General features: G+C 39.9%; 1 protein-coding gene across 2 annotated transcripts in view; it reads left to right on the forward strand.

The window, feature by feature from the left end:
- Nucleotides 1–19008, forward strand: part of PDE1C (phosphodiesterase 1C) — a 348343-nt gene that overhangs the window by 237529 nt on the left and 91806 nt on the right. Inside the window, exons 4-6 of one of the 2 annotated variants that reach the window (XM_009273482.2) lie at nt 10667–10780; nt 11640–11822; nt 13911–13977. In XM_009273482.2, the coding sequence (XP_009271757.1) occupies nt 10667–10780; nt 11640–11822; nt 13911–13977 (364 nt within the window). Of the gene's footprint in view, nt 1–10666; nt 10781–11639; nt 11823–13910; nt 13978–19008 lie in introns of those variants that run through there. The other variant, XM_019470534.1, reaches the window with a different exon arrangement.

A 19008-nucleotide genomic window follows, 5' to 3' on the forward strand; every position in this document is an offset into this window, starting at 1 on the left:
ACCTTCCTCATGTGCAGCTAAAAGTTGGCGATGGCCTTGGTTTTCCAGCCTTTAGCAAAAGACAAGGAAATATTTACTCCTGACTTTGGGAATACTTCCCTCAAAATAAAGATAATCAAGGGTAGCAAGAATGGGCTTGTTTTGTAGAAGTATAGACTGGCCAACTTGCAGCCACCAAAAGGGAAATGATTTTGCAGTTTAACGCAAACTTTGTGGGCTTTAGGAGAACAACAGCTTGCTTTTAACAATAATTGTTAAAAGGGTAAATTGTATATTGAGAAAAGGCATATTAAGTATCTGAGCTAACAAATGCACATGCTAGTATTACCAGAGAAGTGTGGTGAACTTCTGAACTTTCAGAGTGATTTCTGCAGGCTACAAAAAGTGCATAGCAGAGCTTTAATATGGTGATAAGTAAAATTTTAGTACTGACTTAGCTCATTTTTCTGATTTTTACACCAGTGAATCAGCTGCGTAAATAATGTCAATCAATTAGCTCTGTAGTATTCCTGGTGAGTATGTTGTCCTGAATGGAAATCAGAGGCAGAAAAGTGAGGATCCACATCTTAAACACGTCTAAAAGCCTCAGTGCCTCGGTATCCAAAATCTACCAAGGAAGGGTATAAGCCTTTAAATGTAAAGGAAATGGTTGAAGTTTTTAACCAGAAATCTGAGTATTTGCCATTTATGCCAATTTAGAATAAAACAAAATCTGAAATGTTTTATCAATGAGTTACCTCTGATCACAGCAAAAATTAAAGTTAGCAGCTGTGTAAAATGTATCGTTAATGAGAAAATTCTTTGTAAGTACAGATTTATATATAGCACAAAATCTTTGGCTAATACCAGCTGGCTTGTCTCTAGTGGGGTCAGTCAAGAGCATGCAGTTGCCTTAGGGATCTAGAGGAACTTAGGGGTCCGTTAGAGTAAGCAAAAGTTTGCCAAACCCAAACCCAGCAAAGAGCGTTGAGGTCGTATAGGAATTTGCCATTGATCTGTGCCTGTCTCTTGCCATAGCTGATGGGATATAAGTGAGATGTAGTCTTCGTCTGGGTCTCGGGAAGTGCTGATGGCTGAAGGTGGTCTGAAAGGAAGCAGCCTGTGACCCACTTCTGCCTTTGCTTACTGGGCATTTCGAAGACCAGCAGGGACATATTCCTGCCTGAACTTCACACTGCATGTGGACTCTGATCTGCACTTGCCTATCTGCTCTGTGGGTTCCTAAAAGCTGCTCTGGAACGTAATTGATTTTTAGGAACTGGAAAGAATGAGATAATTGCAGAGTTTCTGCCCGTGGATATTTTAATGGTAACAGATGGGGGAGAACTAAGGTTACAATGAAATATTTTGAAATTATCTGTTGAACTTCTCCCTGATCTCTGCAGTGAGCATTAAGTAAAGAGCCAGTGTGGAGCACTGACATTCAGATCTGCACAAAGCAATCTGCTAGCATCGTTTGGAAGAATGACCTTGTTCAAGGACCCAGAAATGTGATAATTGTGGTTTCAAAGGAAAAGATTCCGTCTGTATAAAACAAAGGGGAATGCGTCATTGGATGCATCAACACTAAACTGACAGTACATGTTAGTTGCCTCAAATGCAAATTTAGATGGTTCATTTCAGGTACCTATTTTTAAAGATGCAAATTAAAAATTATTAGATTTGTGGCTGACATGTTATAACTGAGGTTGTTTTTTATAAAAGGCACCAGTGATTTGGAAAGGCTTAATTCCGGGAGACTTTGTTTGCTGTCTTGCGATCTCATTTTCAGCAAATTCAGTGATGCTATGGTTTCCCCAAAAAACTAATTCATGCTAATGTCCCAAAAAGAAGTAGTCTGCCAAAAGGAAAGCTTACTTTGGGAAACACCAGTTAGAAGATGGCTAGTTGTGAAAACAGAATATAGCAGCCTTTCTTTCTCTCCCACATCTGACATTTACACTCGTTCAGCTCTCAATTTATTCAGTGGAAAGAGTCATCTCACCTTATCTTAGCTGTCTGAAACCACAATGACTGCCTAAGCTCATCTTTTAGCTCATTTCTGTCATTAGTGGCGGAAGAAAGGCACATCAAAAAGGCAGTGAACCCTTTCCTGAGGAAATACATGACAGGCGGCTTTTGAAGGTGACTCATCCTGGCTATCCATCTCCAGTGACTTCCATGAGCATCTGTGTGCCTGATTTCTGTAAAAGGTTAGTGCTAGGTGAGGTGGTTGACTTGAACGAAAAAAGACTCATGACCAAGACTCCTAATGACCTCATCACCAAAGACTCTGACATCAAGATATTACCCACATTAAGGCTTTTTACTGCTTATATTTTCTGACTCAGTTCCCAAAGTTGAGAACCTGAGAATGGGGAGGGTGTTTGCACATAAGAAGAGAGTACGCCTTTTAGAAGTTTTCAGTAGCAGGAGATGGAGACAAGAGTAATTCAAAGGACTTAGTGCTGAGGAATTGCTTAGGCTGTTGTTTTATTGAATATCCTTCAGTAAGCCAAAGTTTGCTAATGTTCCTGTAATAGGCATGAAGGAATTTATGACTGTGAAGTAAAAATATAAACTATATATGATTTCACTTATAGTTGGCTAATGTGGTCAAAAGCTTATTTGAGTTAAGGTGAGTTGAAACAAGCTGTTCACCATCCTGCCAAGGCCACTGAACTTACTGTTGCATTTTCATGCTTCTAAATAGGACAAAATTAATTGATTAGTGTAATTTTTTTTTTTTTTTTTTTTTTTTTTTTTTTTTCATTAAGGCTTTTTACTGCTTATATTTTCTGACTCAGTTCCCAAAGTTGAGAACCTGAGAATGGGGAGGGTGTTTGCACATAAGAAGAGAGTACGCCTTTTAGAAGTTTTCAGTAGCAGGAGATGGAGACAAGAGTAATTCAAAGGACTTAGTGCTGAGGAATTGCTTAGGCTGTTGTTTTATTGAATATCCTTCAGTAAGCCAAAGTTTGCTAATGTTCCTGTAATAGGCATGAAGGAATTTATGACTGTGAAGTAAAAATATAAACTATATATGATTTCACTTATAGTTGGCTAATGTGGTCAAAAGCTTATTTGAGTTAAGGTGAGTTGAAACAAGCTGTTCACCATCCTGCCAAGGCCACTGAACTTACTGTTGCATTTTCATGCTTCTAAATAATACAAAATTAATTGATTACTTCAATTTTTTTTTTTTTTTTAAATTTTTATTCAAAGGAAGAAGGCTATTTCAGGAAACATGAGGAAGGCAAAACAATTACTTGGGAAATTGCTTGTAATTTATTCTGATGAAAAGTGCCAGTGTAGCAATGCTCTCTGTTTCAGTGATCGCTCCTTGCAAACACATGTTTTTTCTTCCTCTGGATGTTGTCACTTGCATTTTTCTATACAAAAGCAGTGACAGAAGATAACTATCCAGCCTAATACAAATTCATTGGGTCACAGGCTACCAGTTACTCTGGTTTTGGTTGTGTTTTGAGGATTGCTGCTGGAGCTGGCTTTCTAGGTTGTGTCTTTTCCTCAGTGGTTCACACGTCCTATACATGCAGAGCCTTAGACTGAGATGTGGCAGACTCTGGAATGAATCATACCTGCTGACTGTTGTGAAAAGACATGGTGAGCTCCTGGATTACTTCCTCTGTGTGCTGTACCCCTCCCACCAACCCACTATTTGAATGAAGCATCAAAGGTTCTGCTATGCAAACTGTGGAGGCATCTGTCCACCCAGCTGACTGAAACTACTTCACATGTGCGTTCTGCCGCATAACTGCATGCAGTCTGCTCTGGATACTTTTGGGTAGGGTTAAATATCCTGTGCATTTGCTTTGCAGTTTCTTTACACCCTAGCAGGCAGTCGGATACTGTCATGGGGCATCTGACAGACCTATGTGTTCGCTGCTTAGCTGGTCTGCACATGCTCTCTAACACTGATATGTCCCTGGAATATCAGATTTATTGAGTTTGTACATTGTAGTGAGATATCAGATGCACACCTATTTCTGTGTTGAAATTGAATAGAAATATAGTCCACTGCACAGCGAACATCTGTTTCTCAAACTTATTAAGGAATTTCCTACCAGTAGTTATGGTGGTTTTCCAGAGAAGGGTAAGGAATGTACTGTAGATCAGAAGGCAGGGTTTTGTCTTTCAGTTCAGCAGATGTTTGTCTTTCCAGCCTGTAGGAGCGACCCTTGGTCTTTTTCTGTGTGTAAACTGAAGCTGGCATTTATACAATCAGGTCTACTTCTGATTATTATTTTGTTAATTTCTAAAGCTTGTGGTTGATTTTATTTATTTTGCTTTTTTTTACAAAAGCAATTTGAGCTGGCTATCAAAAGAATGTTATCACAAATGAGTTGTCTTTTAAATAATTCTCTTGGGTTTTCATTACATAAGGGTAATTTGACTAACAAAAGCCATATAAACGCAGACTGATAGCAGAAGGTGCCTCTTATTCATGCCGCCAGAGTCAGTGACAAGGATTTGCTGAAGCTGAAAGTGTTCCTCACTAGTGTCTAATTGTAATGATGTTCTTTTTGTCCGCAGAAGACTCATGAAGGACCTCACTGTAACTGGGATCAATCTCATTGTGTGCCAGTTTTTGATCGTGAACCTCTGTGATGAACAGGACCATGAATAGAGTGTCCCGTGCTGAAGTTAATGCTGACAGTATTTTGGGGAAAATTTTGTGTATCTAAGCATTAATCATGGCAAGATTATTAGAAGTGGTTTCTTACATGGATGTAGCAGCTTGCATTCTTATCCAATATGCAACTGCAACACCTTTACAAGTATGCCCACTTCCATTGAAAGTTGGTGACATTTGAGACTGAAGGAAATGCCTGAACAGCACAAAGTTACTTCACAAGAATAGGGAGAGGCTGTGAAAGCAAACCTGATTTCTTACAGAATGTGTTACAGGATCCTTTGTGTTTACAGGGAACCCCCAAACTGTTTGCTCAGGCGTGCAGTGTCAGAATTACACTGAGTGCAATGGGATATTGTCTGCTTAAGGAAACTTTGACGTAAATTTTAGAAGTTGATTCCGAAGTTTTGGAAACGTGAGGAATAGCAAGAACAGATTTTCTCCTGGGACATGAAACCAGCATTCAGGATATGAAACCTGATGTTTTGTTGCTACATACACCTGTTTTTGTCAGGCATCCATAAAATTCGGTTCTCTGTATAAAACTTTCTTGTACCATATGTTCTTGGTATACCAGTAAAACCTGGTACATCAGTAAAACTCTCACAAAAGAGTTGAGAAGGGACATTCTCATGTATAGCTATGGAATGATTTAGTGTTATGAAAAGGTTTTCCCTACTTGTGTGTAAGAACTACGTACGTCTTTGAAAGGAAGTAAGAATGACCCATCTTTTCTGGGGTTATTTTAGCAGGAAGCCAGTAACTCATTTTAGGTAGCTGTGTCACTATTAGCAAGAGTGGGAGACGTTCTAATGTTGCTCAGATCTCTTAAAGTTTTACAGAACATTTTCATGTTTTGCAGAAAGATAAATCAAAAGCCTTTTGGGGTGTGGTGTGGACCACATCTACATTCCACTCCTCCTCCTCCTCAGATGGGAGACAGGAAACTTTGAATAATTTCTTCCAAACCATATCTGTAGCAAGCTTTTGAACTCACAACTCAGGCAAATAATCCACTCATGAGGATTTTCTGGTCTAGGGTACAAGTCCTTTCTCCCACTGAGCTGTTCTTTAGGGCTGACATATCAAAGATGATTCCCTCAGTCTATCACCTGAGCTGTGAGATCTCCAATTTCAGTATGTGTTAAAAGGGACCAAGCGGCAATCACTTCAGCCCAGAGTTCCCCTTTCTGGTGAGGGCCTTCACTACGTGGACAGCGCTTAGTTTTGATAAGAAATTCCACTGCAGGCTTTCTTAATGAAACTTGTATCAGACTTAGCAGAGGCTTGTGAATAGCTTTTGATCTCAAAGAATTAGTGACAATGGAAGAACATTGTCTCAAGAGAGTACTTATCCAGCTCTAGCAGTGCTGTGTTCAATAGCTTGCCCTCTTTTCCCAGCTATAATAAAAAAAAAAAATCTCTGCTTTCTGCAAACCTCACCTGTCAGGTAGTAGGCTATCATGGTTGAAACAACATATTAATCAGGTTCAGCTGTCAATATCAAACTGTTTAGCTGTTAATATCAAGAGTAAAACAGGGATAAATATTCCATCCTTGGTAATCTGTAATGATATTAGAATTTTTTTTTTTTTTTAAATTTTGAATGTGCATTCAAAGTAGTTTTTTTCCTCAGCCAGCCCAATGGTATGAGAATGATTCTCAGAGGAAAAGATTGAGTTGTACTGTTGAAAACGTGTGGTGAATCACAGTCATAAAGCTTTGAAAATAAATGCGGAGACTAGCCACGCAGCTTTGCAGACTTTACACGGATTGAAGGAACTTGCCCCAAGTATTCAGACAATATGTGTGCTTTGCATGTTAATTGAAGCTGACTGGTATCCAGACTGCGGTGGTGTTAATCTTCTCTGCAGTGATATGTAATGCTATTTCAAAAAAAAAATTGACAGCATAAAAGCAAGCCCTCTAGCTAAGGAGGTAAATATTTGTACACAGATACTGTTTTATTTATAATGGAGAGGAGAATGTTTGGAGCGGTTACTCAGAAATTTTACATTTCAAGAACACACTGAAAACAGCTTCACTTTCTCCTGTTACTCAGTTTGGATCTAGAGTGGCTTTGGGTCTTTGAGCTGTGTAACTTTTATGGTCTGAGTTCAGTTGCCCAGTTTCTAGACATTTGCTTTCTATCTCCTGAATCTTATGATAGTTAGTACTTTAGGGAAACATTAAAAAGAGCAGGAGCGGGGCTGTGGAACAGCGTATGCTTTGGATAACCTCTCACCTTCACTGAGAACCCAACCTGCCTGCTTTACACAAATGAATTGCTCTGCTGAATTCAGTGGGATTATTTGCAGATACTCTCAGGGGTTTTTACGGTGGGTGCATACAGATACTTTCCTTGGAAGGGCAGTGCGGGAGGCCGTATTCTGGAATTGGCCCTTTTCCAAGATTTTATACTTACTTGAGCTCCTTGTGGGGTCAGAGGAAGTTAAAATGCATAGCATTGCTCAGGACTAGGCTTTTCCTTTGGGCAGTTAAGGTATTATTCCGAGGACTAAAATGTGAAATAACTGTGCGTAGTACAAAGGTTCTCAGACTTTTTCCATAATATTTGGCACATGTTCACAGAGAATTTGCAGACTGGAGGAATAGCTTCCCTTGGAAATCTCATTAAGAAAGGCATTAGCTGTATCTTAATATAATTAAACAACTAGATTTAGAGCTGATATTGTGTGACGAACCAGTTCTTTGTAACTGCTGTGCTGATGACTGTAATCTGAGAAACTTTTGGCTGACCTATAGCCTGGCTCACTTGTGGCATGTGCCATGGTCTTAAGGCAGCTTAATGGTAGAAATGGTTAACACCTCCCTTCTGGCCTGGGATCTCCTTATGCTCAGGAGTTGGCTGCTTCTCCTACAGCTAGCTCCATGGGCTTCAGTCGAACTAGGTCTGGTAGATCTGTGCAAATTTTTCTGAACTTGAAAGGAAAAGGAGAAAAAAAAAGAAACAATGAAAACTTAGGTTTTGATCAGTCTATAATGAACTTTTTTAAACAGAACAGAACAAAACATGCTTTGGTTGAAAGAAGTGTTTTGTTCATACAAAACAGACAGTTACAATAAAAGCAAAGTAAATGATGAACTGCGTTCCTTAAATTGATTGTGATAGTTATATCAGTATGTTTCTTTTAGTCAGTAGCCTGACAGACAGCGTTTTCCTGTGAAACGGTACGTGTGACTGAACCCTACTCACCTGCTGCAATGACTAGTCTATGGGGTAAAGATAGGAAGTCAGCATCTTGCCCTCTGCTTCCATTGCTTTAATACAAGCTCCTAGAAATAAAACATGTTAAAAGTTTGTGGTAATGTTTTTATTTCAGTCAAAATGGTTTGGTGAATTTGATTGAATTCCGGAATTACTTCAGCCACCCTGAAACAGAATTTTTCAGCTAATAAATTTGCCTGGATGCCCTTCAGTGGGACAGCCTGGCCTTAACTTTATGATTGCATTTAGGACTATTTCAAAAAAATAGAGATACATGGAATGCATTAAAGACAAACTATCACCGGGCTCTTATTTAGTAAAGGTAACTGGCAGCAGCTGCTGTGACTCAATGAATCAGAAATAGCTATAGATAATGGAAGGTAAGACAAAGACAATGTAATTTTTTTTCACATGAGAGCGGCTGATCGTATGACAAGGCTTTATTATAACAACCGTACTTGTGTTTTTCCAAATGATTGATGCACGCAGTACTCTGCATAATCTTCTTTGATGATGAATGTTGGTGCCATGAAGCAACCGTTACTCACTGTGCTATTATTGAACATGAATTTTGAATGACTTGTGGCATAGAGCTGCCGGGTACTTAAATCAATGAAATAAAAGTCAGGAAGAGCCAAAGATGATGTTCCTCCTGCAATATTAACTCCTGTGGCTTGTGTACAAACAATGTTTCTGGTAACTAGTTAAGGGGTCACATCTCTGGACTCCCCATACACAGGATGAAGGAAGGAGGAGACATATGAAGCAATGCTTACTGTTTGGACGTTAAAGATGTTTTGTATTTTTCCTCTTCCTCCCCTCCTGCATTGGCAAGAAAAGCTGGGAATGGGTAGGAGGGATCAATGGTTTGGCTTTAGGGAGGAGGTGAATTAATCTTCCATGTGTGCTGCCCGAGGCTGGAATCAACCTGAAAGGTGGGGAACCACCTTTTCTAGCTCTGCTCATCAAACAACGTGTTGCTGCTCACAGCTGGTGGTGCAGTTACATAGAAGAGGGGTATGGGAGCACCGAGCCATGTTTCTTCTTCCATGGGGCTGAGGTTGCTCCATGGATTCCCCGAGGTGGGTTCCAGGATTGGAGGGAAACATGCTGGCGTAGTTGAATTCTCTCCACCTGGCTTCTAGAGATGAGAAGAGTTGTGTTCAGTGTATTTGTACATCACTGACCTTCCCATCTCCATTCTCACATCAGGAATGAAGTATTGAAGAATACTTTTGTTTTTTGACTGCCGACAAGTAGATGAGTTAATCCTCCCGGAGATGGAGGGTCCACCTCTTGCTCAAAATTCTTTGTAAAGCTAAATATGTAGCTGTGTGTCAGGAGTACCGCTGTCAGTAGGATTGGCATTTATGTGACCTAGCCAGAGGAACAATTGATATTTTTTATGATTTTTGTTCTCTACAGCCTCACTGTTTATGTGGGGAAAGGTGGGGGAAGGAAACCCAGCTGGAAAGAGCTGTTGGTGCAGTGCACACAGGCAGACTGACTGCTCCTCAGCTCTGCCATGAAATACAGCCCCACGGAGACTTGATTTCTCCTGAAAGCACTGATGCCACAGGTGCATTGTGATAGCCAGGGAATACAGATACTCACTTCATTTTAAGAACTTCATGTACATGTCTACTGTGGGAGGTTGGGCTCCCACTACAGTTAATAAAGTGAGAGCAGGCACCTATATTGGGCTCTAAGTCTGAATGACCTTGTGGAAAAGGTTATTTTTCTCCATGGACTATAGAAAAAGCTGAGGAAGAGTAGTCTCCTAAGTAGAAGACAAATTTTAGATGACATGACTACTCCTCTACATTTTTACATCTTGAACAGTACAAGTTAACAACTTGTGATTTCTGCTACGCTGTTAAATGTATATTTGAATGTTTATTTAACTGCTGTTTAACAAGGATGAAGACATTCACAAAAATGTTTTAACATGTGAAATCTTTATCCCATTGTCCTTTTAAAGGAATGATAATTTTCTTCTTCTAATTGTAGGCATGTATGTTCTTGGATTGTTGAAAATATTTCATTTTACTCTTTAAAGTTACATTTTCTTCTCCTCTTTCTTCCCTTTTTTGTTTTCCTAATTTGCCACAGAAAGTAGAGTGAAGGAGAGGAAAAGACAAAAGAAATTTTCACAAGTATATTAATTGTCTGTGATACAGGAGACACTTTTTACACAAATTTTTGTTTTCAGAAAGTCTGTTTCCCCCCCCTAATAATAATAACCTAATAAAAAACCTTCCATGAGTTCTTTTTAATATAGATGGGATAGTCTAAGGGTGACCTCCTGACCTAATAAAAAGCATAGCATTTCCTAACCTTGTATAGTATTTCTGCAACAGTATTTCTAAATATACTCCAATACAATTTTGCATAAGTGTACACCAATCATCATAAATGGCTGACATTTGTCAACAGATACTGCTCAAGAAGTTAATTCCTTTCTTATGGCTGGGATGAAAATGCCCTTTCCTAGCTCCTGTGTTAAATTCCAAGTGATTTCTATTTTAACTTATTTCAGTGTGAGTAAGGGACAGTCATAACTCGCTGACTTATTTGAGCCTAAATATAATGTGATGTTTGCCTGGCATCATTGTGACTGATCTTTGAAAAGTGATTTTTGTTGATTTCTTGTATTTGGCTTAAAGAACCTTGTAGATGTGCAAAAGTTTTCACCTGCCGATCATGTATGCTAGGTCTCATGCTGGATCGAGTTTTGAACTGACGCTCACTCTCAAACCTATTTCTCTTTGTACTAATCAGATTTCTGTTTTCCTTTTCTCTAGGCTGCGGTCTTTGGTGAAGCAGTTGGAGAGAGGGGAAGCTTCAGTTGTAGACCTAAAGAAGAATTTGGAATATGCTGCGACTGTTCTTGAATCAGTATACATTGACGAAACTAGGTGAGTTAACTACAGACATCAGCACTCTTGTTATGTCTAGTACCAGCGACACAAAATTGTAATTTACACGTCAGTTGGGAAATTTGTTTTAGCCAAGATTATTACTCACAGACAATATGTTTTTAATCATTAAAATATTGTAGTCTCTGTAAAGCAGATCTTCAATCCTTGGTCTAAAAGCTGCTTTAAGTTTCCTGGGGCAAGGGAGGAGATCAAAAGCAATCATAAATTTAATATATATTCTCTCGGAGAAATGTTTTCATAATAATTGTGTCCCACTTTTTCTGAAAGTTTCTAAATTCCTATTCCTCTGTTCCTTTTGAATAGTGTTAAATCTTTTCGCTTGTATCAAGTCTTTGAAATTAAAAAAATTGTTACTCCAGGTCATGATAGAGGCAGACTGGTAAGACGTTGCAGAGGAGTTCCCCGCTCTGCCATTTTCCCAGTGCTAAATGCACTTGTAGAGTCACCTCAGATGACCAGAATGGGAAAGGAGAAGACTGTATGATACTAACTGGGAAGTTAGACATGACCGTAAATAAGCTCTGAAGGGCAGAAAGGTCAGGAATATTGATGAGCTGAAGATGAGAAGTCAGTGGATGATTACGTAGTTGTGCTTCAGAAGGCTGATACTTCTTATTTGTCGGCCTAGTAGTGAGCTTCACAATCTGGCATTTAACTACACAGGAGAATAAACAATCTGTTGAAGACTTGTACAATTGTGTTTCATTAGGGCTGACGAACCAAAGACTTTTAACAACGGCTTTAATTAGAATATGTGAGAGTTTCTTTTTTGTTAATAATGTTGCAATGCTCTCCAAGGGAGTCTGTTTACCCATCTTTTTCCTCCCCCTTCTAGGCGTTTACTGGACACAGAAGATGAGCTCAGTGACATCCAGTCCGACTCTGTGCCCTCAGAGGTCCGGGACTGGTTGGCTTCTACCTTCACGCGGCAAATGGGGATGATGCTCAAAAGAACAGAGGAAAAACCCCGGTTCAGGAGTATTGTCCATGCAGTACAAGCTGGGATATTTGTGGAAAGGTAAAGGGGCATGTAATTACTTCGTTCTAGTAACTGCCCAGGTACTGCAGATTGCACCTGTAGTGTTGAATGAAGAATACTTTAATATGCTTCTAATGATGTTTCTACACAGATCTGGATAGCACCTCGAAACCTGGGATTAAGTAATAGATTGCAACCTGAAACAGCACATACTGATCTGTTCTTAGCTTAATACAGATGTAATAGCACAGTTGGAATAATTTTGACAGAGAATATGCACCTCTGCATAGCATTAGGTCAAGAGTGACAGCTTTTAAAATTCGGTCAGCCCAGACCAAGCCCTCCCTTGCCTCTGTTTTCCTCTGTGGTCTAGTATTTCTTATGAAGAACTGCTAAGAAACCGAAGAAAATCCTGTATCATAGTATTACTGGAATGAACTATAGATGAAGACTGATGTAAAAACTTTGGAGCTCAGGGAGGATTTCAAAAATCCACTGACTCCTCTCAGCCTTCTCTGTTGTGATTTGTATCAGAACCTACTGCTAAAACTGATTTCACTCTCTGAACCCTTTAAAACATTTAGTCATTTCAATTTGGACTCACTTCCAATCTTACCTTTTCTTAACAAGTAACCACTCTTCGCTGACATTCTTCTTTCAAGCTAGAAGGAGGGCTGGCACATGTGAAACTGTCAGCAGACTTTAGGCAGCATGAAAGACAGCAGGTCCCAGGTCTCTACAGCAAAACTCAAGTCAGGAATGGAAGAGCAGAGCACCTTTCACTGTTCATCACAATCACAGTGACAGCCTACCAGCCCTCTGTGCAGGAGGTTGGAGGTACCAGACAATGGGCCACAAGCCACACAGACACACAGAAGCCTCCTCCGGCATGTCTGTAGCCGATTTTTTTATCAGTGTACCAAAGTACATGTGTTAAGAGTGGCAGCAAATTGTGGTAAGACTAAACCTGTCATTTCTCCTTGGAACAGGTTTCTCCTAGGTTTGACAGGCTATTTGTGAATTAACTTGCTCAACAAGGAGGTAAATGAACTACAGAGAGCTGGCTGTAGGAGGCTGTTTTCCAGCTGATCTGAATCACTGTGGCCCCAAGGAGGAAGTGTTCAGATATGATATGGCACCAGAGGAGGGTTGTGGCTCTCCTGAGCTAAGGGAGAGGGACTCTGCCTGAATTGTCACTTAAGAGAAGGCTATAGGGCTCCTGACTGGAGGGAGGAGGGGGTAAGATATTCTGTAATTTGGGGAATGGGTGAATTTAATTCTCCAAAGGGGGCTGACTTTTTTCAGGTCTGAGTGCAGAACATGACAAAGAAAAAGGGAAGTGAAGGAAGACTTCACACGGGATCATTTCAGATGGGAGAAGAGAGCTTTCCATCATCTCATTTTAGTTCTACATTGCTTAAGTGCAAAAAAGGGTGACATGCGGAAAGGCATTTTAGCTCTGACAGTGCTTCTGCATTCACCAAGCCTGTTAAACACAGTGTGGCCTGAAAACAAGTTTAAAATCTGGTACATACTTCGGTGCTTTGTTTGGTATGGTTGCAGATGTTCATTATTGCCTTATTCTTTCTCTCTCTCTCCCTCAAACACACACACACGGCGAACACCCAAAAGATTTTATACCAATCTTAAAATAATGCAGACAAAAGTAACAGCTGTACTGAACTGGAGCTGATTTATTGCAGACAACAAATGATTTCTGAAGTACATTCAGAATTAGCTTACATGTGGACCAGCAAGGACTAAGGGAACTGAAAGAGCAGTATGGTCATATGCGGTGGAAAATGGGGAACATCTTGTTTATTTGAGTGTAGCCTTTCCCTCTGATGAAGACCTGATATTGGCAGATTCTCTGTGATGTCCTGCCAGGTAACCAAGCTGTGAGATACTGGGGAGTGTATAGTCTCAAGTTAGGCTATACAGTAAGAATGGTATAGAGAATATTGTGCAAGTTAGGAACAAGAAGGAAGAAAAAAAACAAATTGCAGTTAGGGTTTCCTGGGCTAAATAAGGTCTCCTGTAATGGTCTGTTGCTTTATGTTTTTTGTTTGTTTGTTTTGTTTTGTTTAATTCTATTTATGTGTTGCCTTATCTGTTTTATCTTGGTAGAATGTACAGACGGACTTCAAATATGGTTGGTTTGAGCTACCCACCAGCTGTAATTGGAGTGCTAAAGGTAATCCCAATAAAAAGGGGGGGGTGTGTGTCTGTACAAAGCATTAGGATAACACTGCGATATTTGACTTGGTAAGGGGGTCTTAGTACTTGCCCTTTCCTTCTCTCTGACATTTAGTTTCGTTCACATACATTAATCATTTACTGGCCTAAGGGAATGTCCTTTCAATAAAGGAAAGAATAGAGTTCAAGGCTGCGGCCATTTTCAGGTTGTGAAGGTTACAGCTCTGTTCTAGATTACTGTGATTAAACTGAGGACCTAGTAACATGCTGGAATCAGTCACAACCTCCCACAGGGAAGAAAGAAAACACAGATGGAGAGAGGTGGAGAAGGAAAAGGATTGCTGTGAGAGAACGGAATTTCTTATATTGCTCAGCTTCAGCTCTTCAAGGTGATAATCAGTTTAGGAATAATGACCCTTTTATGAGTTTTGAGGTTTCAGAGGAAAACTGATTAGTCAGAAGTAGTCTGAAAAAAATAAGGTTCAATCCATGGGACAATTGCAAGGTTCTTGATTTAGGCAGGAATTATCAAGACTACAAACACAAGTTAGCAACCAACTGCCTACATAGCAGCTTTGCAGATTACATGTTGCATGTGGTTCAACCATGCCATGCAATGGTGAAAAAAGGTGATACAATGGGGCAATACACAGGGACATTACATGTAGAGCTCATGAAGCGATCCTTCTGCTCTACTCCACACTGGAAAGACCTACAGTTAGGGTACTGAATCCTTTTTGTTTTGGATAGTACAACTCATCAAAAGATGTGGAGGAATTGCAGAAGGCCCATTGAATGCAAGAAGAATGATCAAACATGCCTTTCATGTACAGAATCAGAGCATCCATCCACACCTTTTTCCAGCTGCAGGTTGACAAGTGTTAGCTTCACTCCTGCAAATGGGATCTAAAGTCTTTGTTCTTTTAGAACTACACCCCATAGCCAGCTTATGAGGGAACATATAACGGGACCTCTTCTGAGTTCCTCAGCAGTAACAAAACAATGCAAGACCCATCAGCTACTCTCAACTGACTTAAACTGTACAGAATCCCTCTCCTCTTTGTATGTTTCTAAATGATTAAGGGTCATAAAGAGAACTGATCATGGTAGAGTAGGTTAAAGCACATCAATAACAACAAAGGCATTGACTAATTTTGCTCAGGGTGAAATAATGCCTGCTTAGCCACTGTGAACTCTAGGATGTATTTTTTTCCAGAACTATTTTGAGAACATGTCTTTGCCTGGATGGCCTTGGGGTTGGTAGTGGATGTGGTTGAAATGGGAGTTACTTGTTTTGAAGAAGTCTTCTGTCTTTGAAATAATACTTCATCATAAATGGGACATTTCTCAGTCCCATCTTCTTAATGGAAAACAGTACATTTTGTTGCTTGCTTCAGTCCAGTAAAGCCAAGTAAAAAAACCTTACAACTACCCGACTACTTGGTGTGCTCCGTAAAATGAACTGATGGTTTAGGCATGCAAAAGCGTGTAGGAGTGTACCACACACGTCTCTTCAGCTGTTCTGGATTGCCATAATCAACATTCCCCTCAGAGTCGTGGTAATAAGGACAAGGATTGAGATGACATGGAGTCAAAACTAGCTTATTTTTGAACTATGTGCTTTCCTTTTTGCTGCCATGGCCAACAGGATGTCTGCACTGAGTAACCCAAAGCTGCGGAATCAGCTTGGCAAAATGAGGTTGGTCTTAATAAAACAATGAAATACTGCAGCTTCTGCAAAAAATGCAGATGGAGTGGTAGCAGTGCAAGTCTTAGGTGTATAATCTCTCTCACTTTTTCAGTGGATGAGAAGTTAGGCAACTTTGTGAATTGATTGCACAGCATCCCTCTCTATATTGGGTACCGATTTTTCTACTGCAGTAGCCTGTTGCCTTTCTGCATGACGTGGGTGTGATGATGTAAGACCTGTTGCCACAAAAGGGACAATCAGCCTTGTCTCTCACTTGAATAGTGGCCATGCATACCATTCACACAGACATGTTTGAATAAGTAAGTATGTTAATTTACCCAGTAAATTGTGGTGATCTGCTGTTCAGTGGTGTAGTGCTGGAGACAGAACTTCATATTAACTAGCTGCTGAAGTAGTTAACCTGCTTTGGATGTTAACCGTAAGTCAGCAAATTAAAAACTCTCTAAGACTCAATTTGGAGTTTTAGAAAGCAGGCATTCTTTATTGCGGTGCCAGGCACGCAGGGGATCGCTCCACCTAGTGTGCGCACCGAGCTGCTCAACTATAGGAGTTACGTACAATTAGAATATGCATATTCATTAGATTTCCAAGAAATGACTAACATATTCATGTTATTTCCTGGAACTCATTAACATATGTAAAAGTCTTTGACGCATGCACTCTTATGTCCATTGGTGGTCTTTCAGGGTCCTCTGGTGGTTGTCAGTAGTCTTCCTCACTGTGTCCGCTAGTTGAACTCAGTCTTCGCGGATGCAGTTTGTTCTTTGGCTCGGTTGCGCATTTTGCTTACACAAACTAGCTTATTTCAGCATAGCTTCCTTATTATTCTACTCCAAGATACAAAGTTTCAAGGTCGTCTTTTGCCTACTGAATGTTTAGCTCATCTATTCACAGGGTACTTCTACTGAAGGTCTAGCTTATCTACAGAGTACGTCAACCTTGGCTACATTACTCCAATAGAGAGAACCATGTCTCTTCAGTGTTCTTTTATACTCGGTATTAATCCCTCCTTTTCTTTTGAGGATTTGTAGCTAGCAAGCTACAATCCTCATCTTATTAAGAGAGTTAATAAAGTTCAATGGTTAATGGGACAGTGAACAAGATTTGATGGCAAGGTATACTTGATTATTTACTGCATAGAAGACAGGGTCAGACAAAATTGTAGTATATTAACAGTATATGTAAAGTTGGGTTATTCGTTTCATCATGTACTAAACCTTTATATACAGTATAATTATAAGCAACAGACATGTTAAAGTTAGAGTTAGTAAAACTACAACTGGATGAAGCATAAGGTTAAACACTCCCGTTGCTGTTGGTGACCATCCAAGAAGTATACAAACTATTATGATAATTATAATTATTATTATTATGTTTTGTATCAAACTTGCTAACCATCCAGTTAAGGTTCATCCACTAATTTTTGAAGAATCTGATTCAACCAGCTTGTTTCCGCTGTCTCCCTAAGGATTCTAGTATTTTGAGCTACTTTTTTTCATCTTATTCAATTGCATATTTAATTCTTGGGTTACATTCAGGATATGTATATAACAAGTTCCTCGCTAAGATGTAAGTAACCACACAACCCATGTTCATGGGCTAATAATAGATCTAATGCCAATCTAGATTGTTGGTTTGTACCTGTTTGTTTATTGTTAATAATCCTTCATTAGTAGCATTACCCAAAATTTATGGTCGTCCGTACATCAACTCGTATGGGCTATGTTGTCTACTCCGTGGTTGGATTCTAATTCTTAAGAAGGCTAAAGGCAAAGCCTGTGTCCAATTCATCAAGGTTTCTTGACATAGTTTGCTTAAGAGTCTTGAGGGTATAATTCATTCTTTCTACTTTACCACCAGATTGAGGCCGGTAAGGGGTATGTAAATCCCAACTAATACCTAACAATCTGCTTATTTCAGTAATTATCTTGGCTACAAAATGTGGACCTCTATCTGTTGACATCCCTAAAGGTACTCCAAAACTTGGAATTATTTCTTTCAACAATATTTTCACTACAACTCTTGCCTTATTGGTGCGACATGGAAAGGCCTCGGGCCAACCTGCATATGTATCCACGAGGACCAGCAAATACATTAGCCCTCCTTTTCTTGGCAATTTGGTAAAATCTATTTGCCAATATTCTCCAGGCGTCTGTCCCTCAATGGTTTTTCCAAATTGAATTTTATTCTGTGTTTTTGGATTGTTTCTACAACATATTTCACATCTTTGTGTGACTGATCTAATAGTTTCCACCATGTTCCTGCTAATAACCGACTTCTGCAAATGTTTTAGCAAATTTTCAGTTCCCCAGTGCACAGCGTTGTGTTCTTCCTTCACTAAATTTTTCATGAGGGAATGAGGTATTACTACTAGACCTGTAGGGGTAACTGCCCATCCATTTTCCTGTCTTTCTGCTTGTAAAGTCTCAATTAATTTTAAATCTTGCTTATCATAAATAGGGTTTTTCTGGAGGAAGATTCTCTTCTCTGGCACTATAGCTAACATTTCCTCCTCTATGCCTTTTCCTGCAGCCCGCTTTGCAGCTAAATCAGCCAGTTTATTTCCTCGCTCCTGAGTGGTTCATCCCGATTGATGAGCTTTACAATGCATAATGGCAAAAGCAGCAGGAGCTTTTATACTTTCTAGCAAATTCAAAATTTCTTCCTTATGTTTCACCTCTGCCCCTTGTGCGGACAATAGCCCCCTTTCTTTCCAGATCGCTCCATGCGCATGCACTACTCCGAAAGCATATTTCGAGTCAGTCCAAATATTTACGCGCTTGTCTTTACTTAACTGCAAAGCCCGAGTGAGGGCAATCAGTTCAGCCTTTTGGGCCGATGTTTTAATGGGCAATGCTTGTGCCTTTACCACCGTCCCGACAGTGGTAACTGCATATCCTGATACCCGCTTTCCTCCATAAGGCTACTGCTGTCCGTGTATAGCTCCCAGTCTGGATTCTGCAAGGGAGCATCCTTCAAGTCGGGCCTGCTTGAATAGACTGCTTCAATGGTCTGCAGGCAGTCATGTTCAGGTTTGCCTTCTTCTTGTCGAGCTGAGAGGAACATGGCAGGATAAATTACGGCAGTAGTCTTTAAGGTCACGTCATCTGGTTCTATTAGTACCACTTGATATTTTAGCATTTTACTAGGAGACAGCAAATGTCCATCCTTCTGGTCCAACACTGTAGTCACCATGTGTGGAACATAAACAGTTATCTTTTGTCCCATGGTAAGCTTCCGAGCCTCTTGTATTAACAGTACTGTTGCAGCCACTGCTCTTAAACATCCGGGTCATCCCTGGCTTACTGGATCCAATTG

Source organism: Aptenodytes forsteri, unplaced genomic scaffold (assembly GCF_000699145.1).
Source record: "Aptenodytes forsteri isolate BGI_AS27 unplaced genomic scaffold, ASM69914v1 Scaffold270, whole genome shotgun sequence".
Lineage (NCBI taxonomy): Eukaryota > Metazoa > Chordata > Aves > Sphenisciformes > Spheniscidae > Aptenodytes > Aptenodytes forsteri.